The sequence below is a fragment of the Meriones unguiculatus genome, chromosome 11, assembly GCF_030254825.1.
Source record: "Meriones unguiculatus strain TT.TT164.6M chromosome 11, Bangor_MerUng_6.1, whole genome shotgun sequence".
NCBI classification, from domain to species: Eukaryota; Metazoa; Chordata; class Mammalia; order Rodentia; family Muridae; genus Meriones; species Meriones unguiculatus.
The window spans coordinates 20,069,968-20,093,787 of record NC_083359.1 but is presented as its reverse complement, the minus strand read 5'-3'; the positions used below and the strand labels follow the sequence as shown (position 1 = coordinate 20,093,787).

At 45.7% G+C, this 23,820-nt stretch overlaps 1 protein-coding gene across 3 annotated transcripts in view; it reads right to left on the bottom strand.

Moving 5' to 3' along the window:
* Positions 1-19,658, bottom strand: part of Rufy1 (RUN and FYVE domain containing 1) — a 47,288-nt gene extending 27,630 nt beyond the window's left edge. The window contains exons 1-7 of one of the 3 annotated variants that reach the window (XM_060363769.1): positions 19,316-19,658; positions 8,910-9,083; positions 7,660-7,777; positions 6,905-7,006; positions 4,723-4,846; positions 2,856-2,917; positions 1,193-1,258 (exon numbers count right to left, since the gene is read on the bottom strand). In XM_060363769.1, coding sequence (XP_060219752.1) covers positions 1,193-1,258; positions 2,856-2,917; positions 4,723-4,846; positions 6,905-7,006; positions 7,660-7,777; positions 8,910-9,083; positions 19,316-19,631 — 962 coding nt within the window. In that variant the 5' untranslated portion in view covers positions 19,632-19,658. Of the gene's footprint in view, positions 1-1,192; positions 1,259-2,855; positions 2,918-4,722; positions 4,847-6,904; positions 7,007-7,659; positions 7,778-8,909; positions 9,084-9,205; positions 9,353-19,315 lie in introns of those variants that run through there. The other 2 variants (XM_021664634.2, XM_021664635.2) reach the window with 2 other exon arrangements.
* Positions 19,659-23,820: the final 4,162 nt, after the last annotated feature.

The window sequence follows — 23,820 nt, the reverse complement described above, 5'->3', positions numbered from 1 at the left end:
AGATTTACTTTTTATGTGTATGAGTGTTCTACCTGCATGAAGACTTGTGCTCCACATGTGTGCACACAAGGAACACAAGAGTATGTTCGATCCCCTGGAATGGGGTTATCAGCTAGCATGTGGGTGCCCTGCAGGAGCAATAGCTGCTCTCAACCTCTTTTTTTTTTTTTTTTAATTAATTACAGTTTATTCACTTTCAGCTCTCAACCTCTTAAGTTATCGAGTCAACCGTTTCTGTAATATTTTAAACCACTCTTTATACTGAAAAAATATAAAAATGCAAAGAACCTGCAAACAAGAAATAATAGGTTTGGTGATAACAACAAGCCCTCTGACAAGAGCAGGACTTAAGTTTCTGGACTATCTACCAAGCCATCTTTGCTATAAGCATTTTAAATATATCACCTCGATTAATTTTCCCCATAATTGGAAGAGGTAGATAATTCTGTTAACCTATTTTCCACATGATCAAAACATAAGCATTTATATTAAGGAACTCAAGTACATGTATGTATGCCATCTCTCACCCTGCTGAATTCGTGTGTGCGAGAGTGTGCGTGCGCGCACCCCCCCCCACACCCATTGTGCATATCCGTGCAGGTACCCATGCCGGAAGTTGAGTGCTGCCCCAGGTGGGTTCTGGGAACAGAATCCTGAAGAGCAATATGCCTTCTTAACTACTGAGCTACTGCTCTAGCCAGCGGCTTTCAACCTGTGGGTCCCCTTTGGCAAACCTCTATCCTCCAAAATATCTACATTACGATTCATAACAGTAGCAAAATTACAGTTATGAAGTGGCAGTGAAATACTTTTATGGTTGGGGGTCACTACAACATGAGGAGCTATATGTAAGGGTCACAGCCTTAGGAAGGCCCCTTCCTTCATTTCTCATGGCGTTTTATCTGTTCCCTTTCCCAAGGCTGTGGGGGGCGGGGCAGGGCTCCAGGCTCTGTGTATTTATTTCTCTCTCTCTGGTGTGCAACAGCACAAAACAGAGCCATAGATCCCCCCAAAGCGGTTAATCAGGAAGCAGTCTTCTCTGAGGCTGCTCACAGGAGTGTGGCTCAAATGGCTGTAACTTGTCTCTCCATTTGGACAAAACTTACATTATGACAGTTAAAACAGTGGCTCCCCTGCAAAGCTCTGTGGCATGGCGACTGAGTAACTGGCCCTGAAGAGGAGCGAGCCTTACCTCAAGTGCCGATTAAGTTCTTCCACGTAATTTTTCTGATCAAGGACATCAGTGATTCTTTCATGCCTTGCAAAAAGAGCACACAAAGAGAAAACCTTCTTAAAGTCACATCATATCATTTATAACTGTTCCCTAACCTTCTGAAGACCTTGTAGGGACCAAGAGACAGTCAGAGCTACACAGAGAGCAGGGCTTGCCCGATCCTGCAGCAAGGCCACCCTGACTCCTGGCCACTGTGGGGAGGACAGAAAGCCACTGGGCATTTGTGCACAATGAACATACCTGCCTGCCACACACAATGGCTCTGGTTCTTACTATCCTGAAGCAAAGGAGGTATGCTCTCAGGAAAACAAAGACTTTCCAGAACAGAGTAAAGCAATCTACAGGCCAGAGAGGTTTGAGTAAAAGAGCTCTCAACATTGGACAGTTGAGCCTTCTCTATGATAGACTGATTTCTTAAAAAAACAACAACAACATTCAATCATTTAAAAATTTATGCGAATATGTGTTTTCCTGTTTCTCAGTGTGGACATTATATGCAAACACCCACGGAAACCAGAAGAGAGTGTTAGATTTTCTGCACTGGAGTTACAAACAGCTGTGAGCCACCAGATGAGGGTTCTCTCAAAGAGCAGCAAGTATTCTTAACCACTGAGCCACCTTCCCAGCTCTTTCTTTAAAGCATTTCTGTGTATGTGTGAGTGTGCATGTGTGTACACAGCTTGTCAGTTCACCCACCATGTGGGTCTGGGGAATTGAATCTAGGCTGTCAGGCTTGGCAGCCGGTACTTCTACCCACGAAACCATCTCACTGCCCTTCCTGCAAGTTCTTTAAACATCCCTTCACACACGTGGCTCACGTAGGTGAAATCATCCCACACTGTTTCATACCACAGGTGCTGGGTTTGTTTTTCTGCTGCTGTTTCTTCCTTCTTTTACTTATTCTTCACGTTATGCTGCTCCCCAAGGAAACCCACAGTGGTGGCTTGCAGACTGTCCTTTTCGTGCACACAACCATCCTATCTAGTTAACATAAACATGGCACATATGTCATGCACCAAGTACTGAACTTTTTGGCTTATCATAAAGGGATACGTATGTTCCCTGGTATCATACTTTTCTCATTTCATCATTCTTTGGCATTTTTCTTAGTCTACTGTACACATAGCTGAAATTTACTCTTTTATGTCTGCATAGCACACAAGCACTACAGATGTCTCATAATTGGTTCAACTATCCCCTTACTGGTAGGAAAATCTCAAGATGTTTTGGATATTCAATAAAACAAATAAAAGTGAAGTGAGCGGAGAAGGTTCAGTGGGTAGAGCATGCCGAAGGGAACCAATGCTACAAAGTTGTCCTCTGACCTCCACAAGTGTGCTGTGGCATACGCATCCACCCATATGCAACACCCCCCTCCTACCCCCCACCGCCACGTTTGGAAGGAAGTGACTGTAGCAGCTTCTTGTGGTGAGGGGGCGTGGACTGCGATGGGCAGAGGAGACTGTATATAACAGGGGAACTTGCACACGCATGCTCTATTCTGAGGGTGCCACCAGATTCACCTCTGAAATTAAAGGCCCTCAACAGAGCTAAAACTGCAAAGCAAAGGAAGCCAGCATCTCGCCAGCTGGTGAAGAGCTGCGAGCAGCTCAATACTCACTCTCTGCCGCTGTCAAGATCCTGCACGTCCTTCAGGTAGAGGGAAAAATCAATCACTCCGACCTGATTGAAATAAAGGGCACAGGCTTAGATCAAACATGGCGGTCCTCATTCCCACAAACCTTGTAAGCTTTGAAATTCACGATGTTCATGCCACTACTGTGTGTGCATCCAAAGGAGTTTTTATAAAGAGGAACAAAGGTTTCGGGGTACTAAGTAATTTTAAAAGAGAGAAGAGGGAGTGGGAAGGAGAAAGGAATGGAGGAATGGGTAAGCCTATGGGGCATTTTGTTGATTGTTGATTGCTGATTGATATGGGAGGCCCGGCCCATTGTCCGTGGTGGCACCAGGCATGTGGTCCTGGATGCTCTAAGAAAGGCTGACACGAACCACAACAATGACCAGCATGGCACGCTAACCCTAAGGGTGCAGTGGTGGCACACATGCCTTGGCAGTGACCACCAGCTCTCTAGCTGAACTGAAGACCCACTCAACAAGAGGGGACCATGCCTGGCACTTGCTGGGTGCACGGTGTGGTGGGCGTCTCTATCCAACTGTTAATTCCCTGCGGCACATCACCAGCCTCATGTTTTGTAAACACACACCTTCTCTCATCTGCCTAAGGAAATCTAGACATGTATTTGATTGGCTTTAATAAAGAGCTGATGGCCAGTATCTGAGCAGGGAGGGGGAACTTCCATGCAGAGAAAGGGTCTCTAGAAGAACTGAGACACAGGAGGAATTGCCACTCTGACACGGGAAGAGATGAACAGAGCTGAGAGAGAGGTAAAAGAACTGGCCCCGTGGTGGGTCACATGCTACAATAGATGGGATGAGCTAGCTGAGTCTGCCCAGTTAAGCCCTAAGCTTTTAAATATTAGTAAGTCTCCGTGTCTTTATTTACCCACTGGCAGGTCCAAGGAAATTCCGCAATAGGTACCGGAAACTTAGCCAAGTACCCAGAGCTAGTGGAGTTATGGATCTTGGAGAGGAACCACCACAGCAAAGTCCCTAACTACCGTCTAAATATTCATTCTTATACCCAGATCGTGTAGTCCTCACCCCTATCAAGAGAACCTTTGCGACAGGTGAAGACCAATACAGAAAATCACAGCCAATAAAAGTTTTTACACACACATATACACACTTCCTGAAGATTATCTCTCTATCTCTATATTTTATTTTGAAATACAGTCTCATTAAATGGTTCAGCCTGGTTTCAGTCTTGCAATCCTCCTGCCCTGGTCTCCCAAATACCTGGTTTACTAGTATGTACTACCATGCTTAGAACAGTACTTTTATTTTTATTAAATAATGTGTGTGTGTGTGTGTGTGTGAACTCACAGAGATCCCTCTGCCTCTGCCTCCCACATGCTGGGATTAAAGGCATGCACCACCACGTCCAGCTTGCAACCAGTGCACATAACCAGTGAGCCATCTCTCCAGTCCCATCTCTCTCTCTCTTTTTTTTTTTTTTTTTTTGAGCCATGGTTCCATATATACCAGACTGACCTTGAACTTGCTTTGTACTGAGGATGACCTTGAACTTCTGGTCCTCCTGGCTATATCTCCAGAGTGCTGGGGTTACAGGCAGGCACCATCATGCCTGGTTAATGCGGTGCTGGGAACCAAACCTAAGGCCTTGTGTATGCTATACAAGTACTTTACCAATTGAGCCCCATCCCTGGCTCTGCCTGTGTTTACTTCTTCACTCTCCCTTGAGACATCCCCACCACGGCAGCCTGCCCTAACTTCCAGCAAAGGGCTCCTGCCTTTTGCCCCTTTCTTAGGTTCAGTACGTTTGCAGACTTCATGTAAAACAAACTGCTGGCCTGATTCACCCCGTCAGAGCCTAAATTCCCTCCTACCTGAGAATCCAAGTCTTCTCCCTTTAAGCAGAGATTGGCGTCCAGAACATTGAGTCCCACCAGCAGGCCGACAATCACCGTGCCCTCTTCCTCCATCATTAACGCCTCAGGCTCATAGAACTCACTGCAAGAGACTGACAGGTCAGGGAGCTGCTCAGAAGCACCTTTCTGAAACACGACTCACCCTCATCCCGGCCTTCCTGCCTTTCCACTGCTAGGCTTCCACCTGGCTTCCAGGCCTGCCCTGGAGAAGTGGACCCTCAGGGAGTTTCCTTTCTCCCACCAAGTCATGTACCTCCTCTTCTGCTGCCGATGGACCCTAATCGTCTCTCAAATATCCACGTGGTAATGTTGCTACCTAGCATGGTGCTGCTAAAACCCTAATGACCAACTGAGTGGTCATTAGGTCACTGGGTGTGTGCCCTGAAGGGGTGTGACCTTTTCCTTGTCCTCTTCTCACTTTCTGGCCAGGAAGTCAACAGTTTTTATTCTACTTACCATATGCTCCCTAGAGGACATGCTGCCTTGTCACAGGCACAAAGCAAAAGGATCAGTTATGAACTGAAACCTCTGAGACTGTGAGCCAAACCTTTTTTTTTCATATACATAAACATTTGTGTGGGACCATGTGTGTGGGTGTGCATGCGCATGTGTGTACATGCACATGTGTGCACATGCCAGAGGTCAACCTCAGGTGCCTGTCCTCAGACGCTGGCCTATTTATTTTATTTTTATCATTTTATTCTATTTGTATGTATGGGTGTTTTGTCTGCATGAAATACAGCTTCTAAATCCACCTTTTTGATATAGGTGCTGGGGACTGAATCTGATGCCTGCACAACAAGCAGTTTATTTACTGAGACATCTCTTTAGCTCTTTCTCTTAAAATCTGATTCTCTCATGTGTTTTGTGACAGAAAGCTGCAAAGCTGCCTATCGGGCTCCTCCATCTGGATCTTCTCAGCTACTCTTGGCTACTGTCTTCCTATCATTCTGTTTCAGGCTCCCATGGCTTCACTGGCTTCTCTCCGTACATGGAATTCACTATCTGAAACATTAGGTCACCAGGACTGACCAGGGAGGTGACTGTGGGCAAAGGCACCTCCTAGGCTGACAATCTGAGTTGATCTCTGGAACCCAATGGATTGAAGCAGAGACCTGCGCTAGCTGTGGTGGAGTACATCTTCAATCCCAGCACTTGGGAGGCAGAGGCAGGTGGGTCTCTGAGTTCAAGGCCAACCTGGTCTATAGAGCGAGTTCCAGGACAGCCAGGGCTACACAGAAAAACCCTGCCTCAAAAAATCAAAATCAAAACAAACAAAATAAACCAAAACAAAAAACAAAACACTGGCCCCCTCAGAAAAAAAAAAAAAAGAAAGAAAGAAAGAAAGAAAGAAAGAAAGAGAGAACTGATTTCCTCAATTTGTTTTCTGACCTACACATATGTGCCATGGTACACACAAACCCTCAAATAAGTAAATAAACTTAAAAGGAAAGAAAAACCAAAAATCAAAACAAGTTATGTTTAACAATAAGTCATGACTTGAAAATTCTGAAAAATCTAGGTCTTGGCCATGATATAAAGAATTTATCTGAACTAGACAAGAGAATTAACACTATAGAGACTTCTGTTATATAAATTTTCAGTCTAGAGAAAATCTCTTTTATAATGGCTACTTGTTTATACAACCATAAATATAATGAATTAGTCAATCATAAATTTCAGTGATGGCCACTATTTAGGTTTTCACTAGTGCTAAGAAATATGTATTTTACAAACTGGAGATAAAATTGTATATACATATGAAATGACATATATATGTTATTTTATTTAAAAACTATCCACTGTCCCTAATTCAAAAGTTATTTTATTCTTGCTATCATCTAGTCTAATAAATACCATTCTATTGAAACTTAATTGAATGGGTTGCCAGTTACCAATTTATAAGTATTAATATTTTGGGAGAATTATTTTCAGAATTTCAAAATGAAGTCCTGTGACTCTCATTTACAGTGCTTCTGAGATACCAGGGCTCAACAAAGAAACACTTCAAACCTTGCCTCAGAGCACTGAAGACTCCTGATTTGGATCTCAGCTATGAACATTCTGTCTCCTTTATTTCACAATGACCTAGAGCCTATGCTGCAACTACAAAGTAAATACAAACACAAGGATGCAATACCTCAAGAGCTGTTTATTGTCTATGAGGACTTTCAGATAATCTGCCAGTTTCTTTTGCATGAGAGCAAGGTAGAGCCAAGCTCTGCCTCTTCCCACGGCTGTCCTGGAATTCAAACAGAGAATCAGATCGCTATGGCATTATAACAAAAAACACAAAGGAAAATAAAATTACCTGGGGGAGAGGTGTTTACACACACACACACACACACTCACACACTCACACTGTACACTGTACAACTTAGGTGCTTTTTTGATTTTGTCACAGGCGCTTTAAGTCTCATAGCATTTCTGAAGCACAGACTCATCTATGCAATTTTATGTTTGTGGTGAAATGCGATATAAGATTTGCCACACTGTGCTGGAGACACACCTGCAGTTCGCTGATTCCACATGCCACCTGATGGGGTGCTAGAAACAAGACTCCAGTCCTCTGTAAGAACAGCAGGCATTCTTAATTCCTGAGCCCTATCTGCAGTCCCAATAACAAATTTACATTATGTGAACCACGTGGCAAAGGCAACCACTGTCTTCATGGTAGAGAACAGGAGTGTGAGGCCCAGAAAGGTTTGGGTCTCACTCAAGGTCACGTGAGCAATGGCCATCACAGGTGGGATTGGCATCTAGGTCGAGCATGGTTCCTGCTACAGAGAGTTCTGAAATAGGAAGGACCCTATTCTGAAATAGGGTTCTGAAATAGGAGGCAAACTGGAGAGGATAAAGGCCGACATGCAGCCAGCATCACTGCCTCTTACTCACTTTAGCTCTGGAAGATTCCTGACACTGGTGGCTATATCTGATGCTTCAGGGCAAAGTTTTTCCACCAGCTCCAACGGACCAAAGAAAGATTTATTTTGGCCAATAAAACTCTTCTTAACTAAAAGGGAAAACAACAGTGTCAGTCCCGAGATCAGGTTGCAGTTTCTTCTGGGGCCCGAAGCCTTCCTTTCAAAGCCAACCAAGCACAGCTACGGGGCTCCACACTCAGTCCTGTGACAGTCTTTCAGACTGGCAGAGTCCATAGATCAAACCAGCTCTGCTTTCCTTTGGCGATGAGCGTTCTCTGGTATCGTGCTCTCTCTTCAAGAAGTTACTGCTTATGAACTGAAACCTTCCAAATCCTGCCACTTTTGTCCTGTTGGCAGCATCAATACTTAACCCCTGACTGCCACGGCCACTTCCCTCCGACACTGCCACAATAGCCAGTTGCTTTCCTAGTATCTTCATTTCCCTCTACTTATAATTTGGTCTCCATTTGGCTATAAGTTTTTTTTAAAGATGCAAACCAAGCCACATTTCTCCCTTAAACTCCCCCAAACCACTTAGAAGAACAGACAGCTCCCTGTCATGATGTCTACGGGCCTGCGTGATCAAGCTCCTCCCTGCTTCCCAGGTCTCATCCCCCATTCCTCCATCCACACTCCCCGGTTGGTCCCACCCAGGTCATTTGCACCTTTGCATCTGCTTTGTCCCGCTCCCCCCTTTCCTTGTGTTAGAAATGCTGTGGGCCCAAATCTCTGCAGTGTCCTCTCTTCCTTAAGTCTCAGTGCACATGTCAACCCCTCAATTTTTTTTTTCTTTCCTGTATCTGAAAGTTCCCGGTCTTCATTCTCCATCATCTCACTTGTTCTGCTTGCCTGAACTGGCGGCACTTTGTAATTCTGTGTTTCTGTATTCACTGTTGTGGCTGTGCCTCCCGAAGGCCACCGGCAGCCACATGAATTACTAATGGTGGACCTGTAGTGTGGGTAGTGCAGCCAAAGGCTGAAATGATGTGTAGGCAATGTAAAACATAGCAGATTTTAAGCCTCATTATTAAAAAGTACTCCCGAGAACTAAGAATGGCCCCTGTGGCTTGCAGTACCATTTCTACTGGACAATGCTGCTCTAGAACACAGGGAATCTGCTCTGTGTGCTACTCCCCCCTCTACACCCGCAACAATGCTTAGCACTAGCGAGGGCAAAGACTTACCCCAAATTTCCATGCTCCCAACCGCCCTCAGGCTCACCTTTCAGCCCATGTTTGAGGCAGTGCTCCATCACTACAAAGAACTGCTGCAAGGGGGCGTGGTCGGCATCCAGACTGCGTCCCAGGCTAAGGGCAGACTGCAGCAAGACCTTAATGCTGAGTTTCATCATGTGCATCAGGTTGGCACGCTCCTCCATCATCTGGCCTTTGGAAGCTGTGGGCACAAGCAAGAACAGCTTCCTTAGTGGGCTGAGTGGGGTTCGGAGGTGAGAGGGGTGAGACTGGTGCGGCAGAGGCAGAGGCAGAGGCAGGGGCTTGCTCAGGGTGAGGACGCACCGGCAGGAGGACATCCGGGGCTCACAGTCAAGTCGCAATCCATCTCTGCAGGCCACAGTTTCTAAGCAGCCCCCTGAACCTTGTGTGGAAGCAGAGACCGAACGCCTCAGGCTGGGTCCTCCCTCCCAAGCGGCTGCGGGCGTTGCTTGGGAGATGACTCTAACAAGACTCTCCGCGACTGGCCTCCTCCCTGACCAATGAAAGGGCGCAGAGTCTGGGCCGCCTCGCCTCTAACCCAGAAGGCGTCCTGGGGAAGCGCCCCGCCCCTGACCACTCCTATTGGACGCCGCCAGCTCAGGGGCACGCCCACGGAGGAGCGCGGCCATCTTGTACTACCTGCCCTTGGACTGCGGAAGCACCTCCCCGTGACTCGTAGGGTTTCAGGATGTCCTTATTTCCCATTATCGTGCCTTCAGGAAAGCACCCTTCCTTCCTTTCCTGACTATGAGCTTTCATCCACCACTTGTGGCCATTCTGTGTTTTGCGAACGCATTAAAAAAAAAAGGCTTGTTAGAAATAACAGCTACATTTCCATTTTCACTCTATTCATTTTGTCACTTCGGAGAGTAAGAGTCTACAGTTAGTATGGGATATCTAGGACAATACTTACCAATGTTGGCTTAAGCCCAGGAAAATGACATCACAGAGTTAAAAAAAAAAACCCACAAAAAACCCCAAACAGACTTGGACTCTGGGGCCCTGCGGTTAAGAATACACTGCTCTTTCAGATGACCCAAGCCTACCAGCCAGGCTCACAACCATCTGTAAACGCAGCCCCAGAGCATCATACAACATGTTCTAGACTCTGTAAGCACCTGCAACGTATCGCCCTTACCAACACGCTCGTAATCAAATCAAATCAAATCAAATCAAAACAACCCCCCCTTAACCCGCCCTCTAAATAATTAAGACTACAAACTAAAAAACCACCTGCGGGTTCTGCCCCTCAGCCTTTGCCACCCTTCAGTCTGGTCCTTCCTTGAAGGAGAGCCCGGCTTATTTGCAGCTCTGTGATTACTACTGCGGTCACACAACTTTTTCATAGCCTATTGCTTTCCTAGGTTTTTGTTTCGTTTCTTTCCCTGAAAACACTCGTCCAATCTTAATTTTTTTGTGTGTTTGGGGTTGCTAGTCTTGTTGATAAGTACATTCTGAATGTGAGCACTGGATGTGAGCATACAATTAAAAGAGAACAAGTAGGTGCTATGTGAATGAAAATGAGGACATGATCACTCCTGGTTATGGTTGAGGAGGTTTTTATTGTAGATATAAGGGAGAGCCAGAGGCATCTGGAAGAGTCCAGACTGAACATGGGCAGCAGAACAGACAGCCATGAGAGAAGAGAGAGAAGAGGGCAAACAGATCAAGAGAGATGCTGAGGACAGAGAAGCTAAAAGGGAAGCCAAGTGAGCATGTAGCCAAAATGACTGAATTATGTAAGAAAGAGAAGATGAGGAAAAGGGAGCGAAACTGGGGCAAGGGAAGGGGCTGGATGGGGGCATGGGAGAGGTTTAGGGTAGGGACAGGGGTATGCCAGCCAGGATGACTCTGAACCAGACACTTATGAGTAAGGACGGAGGGAACATAAGGGCTAGCGCCACAGGCATAGGTTAATGGAAGAGCCATATGTCACCTTTGCCAGAGATAAAGAGAATGACTCCTTTGAAGAAGTCCCTGAGAGAATGCTGGCTTTTGTCTAAATGCCAGACTTTGGGGAAAGGGATTTTTTGGGACTTAATGCCACTTAATACATACATACAAACTAAACAATAATTAAACTTGAAAGACAGCTCGGCATGGTGGCACACACCTTTAATCCCAGATCTAGGGAGGCCGTCGGGTGAATCTCTGAGTTCGAGGCCAGCCTGGTCTATAAAGGGAGTCTAGGACAGCCAAGGCTACACAGAGAAACCCTGTCCTGAAACAAAACAAAACAAACAAACAAACAAAAAAACCCAAAAAATAAATAAATAAAAAATCTAAAATATGAGTTTACAACCCTGAATTTCCAATAAAACTTATTAAGATTGCAATGGGGCTAAAATTTCTAAATTCTCTCAGCAAGACACAAGAAGTCTAGGGAGAGGTATGGGTCTGCTGTTCTCAACACTTTGCCTTGGCTGTGGAGAGAAAGAAGTGGGTTAAGTAAAGCATTTGAACAGGAGTGGTAAAGTTATTTTTAGCTGTTGAGAAAAACCTATTAATTAAATATTTACATTATAAAGAAATAGATCAGAAAAAAATAAAACTTAAGGAAAAAACAATAAAAAGGGGAGACTTCTTCAAGGAAAGGCACAAATATGCCATAATAAAGAAAGTTTATAAAATTTATTTATTAGTGTTTTTAAATTTTACTTTATGTGTATTAGTGTGAAGGTGTCAGAGCTCTTAAAATTGGGGTCACAGAGGGGTTGTGAGCTGCCATATGGGTCCTGGGAGTTGAATCTGGGTCCTTTGGAAGAGCAGACAGTGCTTTTAACCACTGAGTCATCTCTCCAGCCCTATTTATTAGTTTTTTGAGGCAGGGTTTCTCTCTGTAGCCCTGGCTGTCCTGGAACTTGCTCTGTAGACCAGGCTGGACTCGAACTCAGAGATCTGCCTGCCTCTGCCTCCTGAGTGCTGCGATTAAAGGTGTGCATTACACACTAAGGCCCCGAGATCTTTCAGTGAACTTGTTTGTAAAGGCAAGTGATCCCTGAGCCCATAGCTTGTCTCAATGCAGAATACCATGAGAGGTAGAAAAGACTTTTGATTAAAAACAAAACCAAGAAAACAACCAAACATTGCAGTGACAAAAGAGTAATAAAATAAGCAACATTTAGATCATTTTGAGTTTTCTGGGTTAACCAAGGTAGCTAAATGGAAGACCAAGAACTATAATTACCATTTGCTAAGTATTGGTGAAATATTTTTGGTATTTCTTGGAAGTTGAGACACTTCTTTCTTTCTTTCTTTCTTTCTTTTTTAAATACATTTTTAAAGGTTTATTTTTATGCTATGTGTGCATGGGATTTTTTGTCTGCATGTATGCATATGTACCACATGTGTGCCTGGTGTCCATGGAGGCCAAAAGAGGATATTTCATATTACGGATGGTTGTAAGGCTCCATGTGAATGCTGGGAATCAAACTTGAGTCCTCTGTAAGAACAGCCAGTATTCTTAGCCATGGAGCCATCTCTCCAGCTCACAATTTTGTGTTTATAGTCAGTCTCTGGTCCAGCATGTTAAGATGGCTCAGCTTGTTAAAGGGTCTGCTGGCAAGCTTCAGGACCTGAGTTCTAGCCCTAGGATTCACATAATGGCAGGAGAGAACCAATTCCTGCAACTTATCCTCTGACATGCAAGCAGCATGGTTCCCACACATACAGGTACACAAATGCATAAAAAATAGGGGATAGATAAAAGTCAACCTGACCTTGGACTTGTGATCTTTTTGCTGTCATCTTGTAAGTGCTGAGATTATAGACTGTGTCACTATGCCCATTTATCTTCTGTCGGGTACTGAACCAAAGTCTGGTGCATGCCAGGCAAGCACTCTACCACTGAGCTACATTCCCCAGCTGTATGGCCCGTTAATATGGAGTAGTGTTACCCGGGACTTAACTGCCAGCAAAACAACCCTGGGCTTTCCTGACTTTCAGAAATTTTCTCTTCTTGTTTCTACAGCTCAGTCACTAACGTGAAGGGTAAAGCTAGCCTGTTTCACTTGAGAAGGGCTGTGTGGAAGTGTTCGGACACATTGAAGATGGGTGTGACAGCATGCTCCTGAATCCCAGCACTTGGGGTCAGAGCCCAAAACCAGTCTTGTCTACACAGCAAGTCTGAGGCCAGAGTGGGCCACATGAGACTGTAAAAAAAAAAAAAAAAAAAAAAGAAAGAAAAAAAAGAAAGAAAGAAAGAAAAAAAGAAAGAAAGAAAGAAAACCAAACAAAAACCATGGACAAGAACAAGCAGACGTGGTTCACACCATGACCTGATGAGACAGACAAAACGAGATAATTTTTTCCAGATGGTGAATGCTGAGAATCAAACTTGAGTCCTCTGTAAGAACAGCCAGTATTCTTAGCCATGGAGCCATCTCTCCAGCTCACAATTTTGTGTTTACAGTCAGTCTCTGGCCCAGCATGTAAGATGGGCCAGAAAGCTACCTCGGCTAGCTTTCAACTCCTGGCTCAGCTGGACTCCGGCCCCAATCTTGTGAGTAGCTGGGACTCCAGGCCTATCTAAATGACTGTGAAGGGAGTCAAAGATATCAGTACCCATTAAAGATAAAGATAGTCAATACCCGTACAGGCTTTCATCATTTAGGGAGCTTCACTCTAAAAAGCAAGCTCTGCCTTTATGTATGTCCAGCATGTATGAGGGGGAAAGCTGGATAGCTGTGTGCAAAGACACTTGCAAACATTAGGCACTCATGAGTACGCATACACAAGCATATATAAAAAAAAATCCCCCAAATGAGATGAGACAACTCTGCACCTGGGCTCATGTGGGATGTTCAAAACATCCGACACCATTCCACAGCAGCTTCTTTTTCTTTCTTTCTTTTTTAATGTTGTCTGGTAAGAGTTCTGCTCCCAAACTCTACCATTCTCACCACTGAGTACCCATGGCAACAGTGACAGAGAGGGTCTCAGGGCGCCTGGCCTGCAATGCTGGCCACTGTCTTGACCCTGCTTCTCCAAGGCCTCAGCAGAGTATGTGGCTCATGAGCTAATGGTTTCAAACATGGCTGACCTGTGGAAATATATACACCCCAGGCCAGCATTTCCTTGAACTGTGACCCCTAAGAAGCTATGCTTGCATTTTGCCACATTCTGCGTTACTTAATACTTTCATTAAATGGATTAATTTCAAAATGCCACTTTTTCTTTTTTTTGAGACAGGGTTTCTCTGTGTAGTCCTAGCTGTTCTGGACTCACTTTGTAGACAAGGCTAGCCTCGAACTCACAGAGATCCACCTGCCCCCGGACCCCCAGGGTTAGGATTAAAGGTCACCACTCCTGGCTTTAAAACTCTGTGTTACGACATTTACATAAGAAGTCACCTAAAGGGACAGGCAGTTTTGTGTGGTGACTAGTAGCATGGGCTTGAAGAGATACACTGTTTTGGTTCAAGTTTCCCTCTTTATGAAACAGGGATAACAGGACCAGCAAGATGGCTTAGTGGGAAAAGGTGTGAGCTGCCAGGCCTCATGACCTAAGCTCAATATCAGCCCACAGGGTGAAAGGAGAAAACAACTCCTGAAAAATGCTCTGTGACTTCCACATGCAGCTTTCTCTCTCTTGCTCTCGCTCTGTCTGTCTGTCTGTTTGTCTCTCTCCTACCCCCGTCTCACACACACTGTCTTTCACTAAATAAGTAAAGAAAAAAAAAAAGAAAGTAATAAAATGGATGGGTTCACCACACAATTCATAAAGCTCATGTAAACTCTAGGCCTGGACCAAAGTGTCAGTGTCAATCTTCCCTTACCACACGTCAGCTTCCCTACAGGGACTGATGGGTGACAGTCCCCTCCACAGTGGCATCACTAGTGTTCTGTGGCTCCACCCTGCCCTGAAATTCAGAGAGCTCCGAGGGGCTCTGTCCTTGCCCTTGCTGGCTACTCATGGCCACAGTGGAGCCGAGGAGTGTCAGGGAGAAGTTCCAGAGATTTTGAGAAGGCATACAGGGATCCCACATGAGCTTGGCTCCAAGTGTCTCGGCCATGCCCCTTGGTCCCAGCACAGTTCATCTATAAAACATGAATTCAGAGCTGGAGAGTTGGTTCACTAATTAAGACTGTGTGCTGCTCTTCCAGAGGATCTGAGTTTGGTCCCCAGCACTCACATCAAGCAGTTGGCTCCAGCTCCAGGAGATCTGATGCCCTCTTCTGGACTCCATAAGCACCTACACTCAGAGTGTGAATATAAATTCACCCAGGCACACATATAAACATGTAAAATTAATTAATTACCCCTTATTCAAGGAAAAATTACTATTGTATCATTCTTTTTTAGGGGGAACAGGAGTCTCACTATGTGGGCCAAGCTAGCCTCAAACAAATGGTAATTTTCCTGCTTCAGTCTCTCCAGCGCTAGGATTACAGGTGTGAGACATAATACAGTCATTGAAAAAAATTATCAAATGTAAGCAGGGGCTCCTACAAGTCTTGCCCTTTGGTCATAGTGGCTGTGTTGGTTCTATACCCATGAAACTAGCACTACCACCGCCCAGGCTTATTGTGGAACATTGGTTAAAGAGGGTGGTGTGAGTTCAGACCTAAAACTATTGTGGCATTCAGTAGGCACACTGTTAAGTGTTGTCTACACTTTATGTCACTGCCCTGAAGGGAAGACAGAGCCTTTCCAGATACACACTAGTTCATCAGGTATTGATTATCCATGATTCTGGAGCGGCAAGGTACATTTTATCAACCTATGAACAGTATGAGCAGTGTAACAATGCTTCAGGACTGATCAAGTACAAGGGAACAGAAGAATTCCCATGGCCTGTGACCTTCTAGCTGCTGCACATTGGCACTCCTCGTGCGCTGTGGGACGGCCCTGTAAACAAAGCCACCGAACCGTGGGAGGTGCAGAGTACAGTCCACACAGTCATGGAGAGCAACAGAATCGGGAGGGATATGTCATGGTTACCGGCCTGCGCATTCACTATATTCTGCTTATTATTATTATTATTATTATTGTAGTATGTACCTCTTTCGTGTTTAACTGTGAAATGACTCCACCATAAGATTAAAATACCACCACTGTGGTGCACACCTTTAGCCCCAGCACTTAGGAGGCAGAGGCAGAGCAGATGGATCTCTGTGAGTTTGAGGCTAACCTGGTCTACAAAGTGAGTTCCAGGACAGCCAAGGCTATTACACGGAGAAATCCTCTCTCAGAAAAACCAAACAACCAAAATAAATAAATAAATAAATAAAATAATCAATAAATAACTAAATAAAAAAAAGAAGAAAAAGATTAAAAGCCATCTTATTACAAGGTCAAATTAAGCTCATCCCTGTTTTTCTATAAAACTTGGGCTTGACCATGTCTTGACCTACTTGATGTGGTCCATATCCTCCACCCTAACCTCCACCCTGATTAGATATGATGTTCTGCCAATTTCTAAATCCCTTGGAAGCCGCTTAGCCTTTTGGTTTTTTTTGGGGGGACTATAAGAACCCCACTTTCTCTTATGTTTGGTGCCATTTTCTCAAACCCTGTTTAGCCCACTTTGACAGAAAATAAGGCTTGCATTATTTGACCACAGAATTTGTGCAATGGTCTTTACTCTCGTTCTGTGGGATTAACAAATTTTATCCACAGATGTGGGTGGGTGGGTGGGAGAGAGGTATGTTCTAGAAGAAGGCATTGTTACCACAGGTGACGGCTCTATCTATGTTCTTTCCTGACGATTTTCCAGTGGGACAAGATGGAGAGGCAGAAGAGTGACAGTCACAATCCTGACCTTAGAGGCCTAAGCTAATGTATCTTAGATAATATATATATATACACACACACACACACGTACAAATACATACATGCATAAAAACATAACATATATCCATATCTATATATGCATTTTACTTACATAGTGTGTTGGGGGGGTGCTTGTGCATGCTATGGTACACATATGGTGATCAGAGGTCAATTCGTGAGAGTCACTTCTCTCCTTCTACCATGTGGGTTTGGGGGATTAAACTCAGGCCATCAGATTTGGAGGCAAGCACCTTTACCCACTGAGCCATCTTGAAAACCTCTATTTATATTTTAAATTGCAATAGCAGCTGTACAAATTTAAGGGTTACACTGTGATAATTTAGTTTATGTATATAACACGTAATGGCCATCAGGGTAACTGGCATCTCCGTCACCTCAAATAGTTTTCCTTTCTTTGTGTTGGGAACATTCAAAACCTCTCCATTAGCTGTTAGGAAATATTCAGCAGTTGTTGCAGATCTTAGCTGTTCTAATTATACTACAGAATATTGGAAACCATTCCTGCTACCCAGTTCTACCCTGAAGTCACTAACCAGCTCCTTTCTATCCTTACCCCAAACTTCCTGAGATTTGGGAACTGTTGTTGATTCTCTATGAATCTTTGCTCTCAGCCAAAAGGCTTAAGTAAAAGCTAAATAAAAACTAAAACCCAAACAATTTTAAACAGAAAAAGGTTACGATAGGGATAAAAAGAAAGAAAATATTCCTGTATAGATACATAGTGTGTGTGTGTTTGTGTGTGTGTGTGTGTGTGTATGTGTGATTTCCCCCCCCTCCCCTGAGATAGCATTTCTCTGTGTAACAGCCCTGGCTGTCCTGGAACTCTCTCTGTAGACCAGGTTTGCCTAGAACTCACAGAGAGCCACCTGCCTGAGAGCTGGGATTAAAGGTGTGCACTACCATGCCCGTAGGTTTTAAACCATGGATATAAGAGTCAAAAAGTGAAAGCTAGGGCTGGTGAGATGGCTCAGTGGGTGAAGGCACTTGTTGACAAGCCTGATGAGCTGAGTTCTAGCCCTGGAGCCCACACGGTAGGAGATAACCTACTCCTGAGAGGCATCTTCTGACTTCCACAGGTACACTATGGCGATAACAAAGTGAAAAAGAGCAGGGCTGGAGACATGAAACATGAAGATCTGAGTTCAGATCCCTAGAGTTAAAAACTGGGCATGACACCATCTGTTAGTATTTCCAGTGCTGGGAAAGCAGAGGCAGGAGGATACTTGGGTCTTGTCAGACACTGGGCCAACTGGTAAGCTCCAGGCTTAGTGAGAGACCTTGTCTCAAAAATAAGGTGGATTAAGCGATTGAGGAAGAGACCCAAAATTGACCTCTGGTCTTCAAGTGAACAAATACATATACAAACATATGAACTCATACACTCTCACAAAAGTAAACCAAGGTTGCTGGGTGGTGGAGGCACATGCCTTTAATTCCAGCACTCCAAAGGAACTCCAGGACTACACAGAGAAACCCTGTCTCGACAGGCACCCCCAGGTCCTCCCAAAACCAAGGTTAATTTATTACCAAGGAAAGAAGCTTTTTTTAAGTTTTGTTTTCTTTTAAAAATAAACTCCAGGTAACAAAGTCTACTGTGTGCACATGATGACCCAGGCATTTACAGTCAACACTCACTTTACAAAACAACAACTTGAAGTCTGCATGGTCTGTAAGTACCATAGTCTTGTGAAGCATGGCTATTTGCTTATTTATTTATTTATAGACAGGGGCTCACTATGGACACCAGGTGGGTCACTCACAGAGATCCACCTGCCTTTGGTGCCTGAGTAAGTGCTGGTACTAAAGGCGAGTGCCACAACGAAGGACACCACGGCTGTCTTTTATATTTTAATGTTTTGGATGTGTTTAGAAACACAAACACCACTGCATTACAATCAGCACAGTCCTGAGTACATTAACATGATGTGCCGGAAGTACACACCTGAATCACCATGCCCAAGCAGTCAAACATAAATAATCATTTTGTTTTTATTCTGTCTTACTGCTGTGCTGAAATTCTAATCTGGATCATAAGAGCTGAACCGGGCTGTAGAAGGCAGCTGGCTAAAGATTTTTCAAAATCCCCATTTCATAGATTGGGAACTTCGAGTAGAAGAAGCGATGGCTTGTCCAAGTCCCACTGCGGATGTGTGTATGTGTGTGTGTGTGTGAGTGGCGGGAGTATAAAGGGAACCAAAACCTCCTGATTCTGACTCGCCGCTCTCACCAACTTCGGAATATGCCGTCAACCTCAGCCGCAGGTGCACAAGCGCTGGCTGCTGAGATTGTTAACAGGGCACCAGCACTGGACTTCGTTTCTCAAGTATGCAAAACACGAACACAGATGAATTTCCCTCTACGCCTCCTATTTCACCCTCCCATTTCAAGTCAATCCGTGATCTCGGTGCCGCTGTCCTGGGGTTCACTTAGACAAGCACAACGTGGGAGGGGAGCCCCCGGCCGCAGGCGCCCCGTCCCGCGCTTCTCCCGCAGGGCGGCATCACAGCCGGAGCCCCGCGCCGCGCGGCACCGGTCCTCGGGGCACCTCGTCCGGCTTCCCAGCGGGCCGGGTACCCCCAGCCCTGCGGCAGCCCCAGCCCGCGGGACCCCCCGGCCTACCTGCGCGCTCCCCGCCGACGCCGCCGTCTCCCAGCCCCGCGGCCGCGCGCAGCGCGCTACCGCAGCTCGCCGACAGGTTCCCGGTGGCCCTGCGCGCCAGCGTCAGGATGGGCGCCGACCAGCCGTCGGCCGCTCGAGGCCGCGCCGCGCTCCGCAGCTCGCCGGGGCTCGGCAGCTGGCTCCGGTCCACGATCTCGAACTCTTCCCCGGACTCTAGGCCGGCCTCGGGCCCCGGCCCCGGCCCCGGCTCCGGCCCCGGCTCCGGCTCGGGCTCCGAGTCCTGCCCCGCCCGGCGGCAGTCTCCGCGGGCGGCCATGTTGGCCGGTCACGTGACCCGCGGCCTGGGCCGGCGGCCTCGCTCTGCTCCCTGCCGCTGCTGCCCTCTCGGCTAGCGCGTGCCTGGGCTTGCTTTCCTTGAACAAGGCTTTGGAAGAGCCCGACTTCTAAGAGCCGCCGGTGATCTCCAGTGATCCCCAGCCGGGAGTGCTTGAAAGTTACTTTTGAACTTTCGACTTCCCACGACTTTAATGCGCCTTAGCTTAGCGTTCAGGCAACCCCGTGGGTCTTTGCGACACAACTTCCTCTTTTAAACTTTCATTTCATGATTATATATATATATAGTTTTTGAGACAAAAATATCTATTTTTGAGACAAAAATATCACTGTTTTTATTGTTGTTGTTTTGTTTCCCAGACAAGGCCTCTTGTTGCCCAGGCTGACCTCAGAACAGTCATGTAGCCCAGTGGTGGTCCTGCACGCTTTTATCCCAGCCCTGGAGAGGCAGAGGCAGGCAGATCTCTCAGGCCAGCTTGGCCTGCGGAGCGAGTTCTAGGACAGCCAGGGCTATGCAGAAAAACCCTGTCTTGACACCCCGTTTCCCTCAAATATGTCATGTAGCAAGGATGTGCTTAACTACTTTTGGGTGGGGCCAGTTCTGGGAATTGAAGTTTGTGTCTCACACGTGCCAATCGAGACCTCTACCACTGAGCTGCGTCCAACCTCAAACACACACACACACAACCAACTTTGTGATCCTCCTGCCTGCAAGTGCTTCAGGCACTCTACCAAAGGAGCTGCTTCTCAGTCAGAATCAGTCTAGCACAGGCTGGCCTAGAACTCAGTAATGTAGCGGTAGCTGGCTTTGAACTCATGGTGCTCCTCCTGCCTCTGCTTCCCGAGTACTGGGATTAAATGTGTGCCTCACCATGCCAACTCATGTCCAATGTTTTCGACTTCATCATTTTTCTGCAGCATTCTTCAGAACAGGCCCTAAAAGGACTGCTGAAGAAACTAGGTCGTATGAGTCAGACGTGTGTGTGTGTGTGTGTATGTGTGTGTGTGTGTGTGTTGGGGACTTTTTTTTTTTTTTAAATCAAATTAATATGAACGACAGGCTAGCAGGCAAGATCCACAGTGGTGCGTTGGAAATGAGATCTGGATTCTGTTATTAATTAAGTGTGGTAGGAATTGAAGCAACCTCATTACTAAATAAGATTTCACAATAAGGAAACACAGCACACTGCTTTCCTTGTGCTTTCCAGCTCTGGCCTGGATAAGTCACCATACAGATATGTGGTTATTCAGCCTATTTTCTTATCTAGGAATAGAAGGAAATTTGGTCAGAGTAAGGCAAAAATGCCGTAACAACTTTTAAAAAACAAACAAACCAAAACAAGGGACACGGACCATATCAAATCCCAGGATTGTTAGTGTTTAAAATTATTAAAATGTTGCAGGCCAGGTGTGGTGGCACACACTTTTAATCCCAGCATTGAGGAGGCAGAGGCAGGTGAATCTTTGTGAGTTCAAGGCCAGCCTAGTTTACGTAACCAGTTCCAGCCCAGCCAGGGCTAGGTAGTAAGATCCTGCCTCAAAAAATAAAATAAAAACAAAAAGTTGTGGCAGATAGTTAGACATCAAATAATTTCACCTAAAAAATCCCAATTTTAACCTTTTTTGAATGATTGAAATATTGGGCAGCTTAGAATATGTTTCCTGATGGTAACACATTTTGTTAGGGTTGGGATTAGATGGCTGCTGTGAGAAGCTATCTATTGTGCCTTTGGCAGCACGGATACTAAAACCGGAACAACACGGAGAAGCTTAGCATTGTGTTTGTGTGCTCTGAGGCACAGAGGCAAAAGTTCACACCGTCTAGATTACCGTGTCCGTTGAACCAAGCTGTAGAATGAACAGCCTGTGTCTGAGGCCCTACATAGGACCAGCGCTGACCAAGCACATCTCAAAGAATGGGGCCTTCACCAAGCTTAATAAAGATGAATTTGAAGATCTGAGAAGCGACTCATCCTCCTGGCTCAGTGGTTTCTGTGGCGGCAGTTTCTCAGGCAGTCCCACCTGTTTGGGAAACCTGGCTAAGGCTAAAGCAGATTCCTTGATTCCAATCTTAATTCTCCTATCACACTGCACGCAGTTAATACAGGTCTCTCTAGGGGCCCATTATGTGGTTTACAGAGTGGACGCAGGTTAAAGAGGCTAAGGTGAGTGCAGAGGGGTTGAGAAGTGGCCAGAGAGAAATGTCAAGAGAATCTGTGTAGATGAGAACCTGAGACCAATCCTGGGATGAAGTTGCTGCTGTGGCCCAAGGGAGAGTCCAGGCTGAAAGACAGGCTTCAGGGTGCAGTCTAAGGGAGAGTACAAACAGGCTGGAGCAGGAAACTGTGTGTGTGTGTGTGTGTGTGTGTGTGTGTGTGTGTGCATGTGTCTGTGGACAGCAGAGGCCCAAGCTGAGCTTCAGCTTCAAGAACAGGCTAGTGGTTTCTGACTGTTGTTCCTTGGTGCATACTAGGTGTCAGGTTGGTGGGCCACGCTATGCCATCTTAGAGCTAGGTGTCGATCAATTTATGGGGTCCAGAGAGTTACACCCTATCCTTGGACTGGTGTGGCCAATCAGTTAGTTCTGGGGCTGGTTTTCCCTGCATGATTTTCCCTGCTGGTTTTCCCTACATTCCCCTATCATCTCAACTCGTCCTGACAAGCTTGTATTTGGTTTTGTTCCCAGGAATCAGCCATTTAAGAAGTCTGTATTGCATGGGTGGTGCCTGGCAGATGGTGAGGTTTGTGGGTCCATCCGAGGGCTCCAGTCATCCTTGAGAGAGTACAACTCAGAGGCAACTCCATTGCAGCCTGAGCAGTGCTCCCCTTCCTGGAACTACTCTCCAGCGCCAACAGCTGGAGACTGCGACTGTTTCAATGTCCTGAAGTCAACACTGCCGACGTCATTTCTGCATATTGTAGTTTAACCATTAACACTGCTTGACCAAGCTGGACCCCGACCTGTCTGCCAGCCCTGATCCCCATCGATGATAAAAACCCCTCACTTCTAAGAGTTCTCTCTCTCCGAGAAGAGCTTTCTTAGGTTTGTTCCAAAACAAACCTGTCCCCATCACCATTGACCTTCCCCAGTTTTCTTTTCTTTTTACATCCCTCCACCCTAAATAGACATAAAAAGCTGCCTGTGAAATAGTGTTGCTATGGCACAGCCTGAAGACTGTGAATGCTCTTAAATTTATGCCAACAGAGAGAGACATCTGGGAGCTGAAGAGATGGCTCAGCAGTTAACAGAGCTTGCTGCCCTCCTAGAGGGCCTGAGCTTGGTTCCTAGTACCCTTGTCTGGCTGTTCTCAGCTGTCTGTCACTCCAGCTCCATGGGGACTGATCTTCTCTTCTGGCCTCCAAGAACACAGGTATCTACTCACACACACATACAGAAAAATAAAAATAAAAATAGAAAAAAAAAGAGAGAGAGCGTCTATGTAACAAATAAAAATATTTGGCTTCCGTCTAGTGGTCTAAAAAGGATTTGGGTCTCTAGCCATCCAGGGATTTGACAGTATCTACCTATGTAGATGTTCGCCTATGCACCCACTCTCCTATTCTCCCACCTACTTATCCTTCACTACTCTCCAGTCCATCCACATCCCTCTCCACCCATCTGGCTATCCCGTAACTATGAGATGTGTCCTCCATCAGCGTTTCTGACTCCTTTTCATATCGTTATATGGTATGTGGATTTATGAACCCCTCCTGATCTCTTCATATTCTTTAAAAACATCTGCCTGTCTCTCTGTCTGTCTATCTATCTATCTATCTATCTATCTATCTATCTATCTACCTGAAACAGCATCTCCCCATGTAGTTCTGGAGCTCATTACATAGGTCAGGCTGGCCTTGAACTCACAGAGATCCTCCTCCTCCTGTCTTTGTCTTTCAGTGCTGTGATTAAAGTATACTACCACACCAGGTAGTTTATTTTTATTTATGTGTATGCACACACACACACACACACACACACACACACACACGAGTTTATGTGTATCACATATGTGTAGTGCGCTCAGAGGCTGGAGAATATTGGATCTCCTGGAACTGAAGTTATAGGCAGAGGTGAGTAATCTGGTGTTGGTGCTGGGAACAGAACCCAGGTCGTCTGGAAGAGCAGTAAGTGCTTTTAACTGGTGAGACCTATCGTAAGACTTCAAACTAAG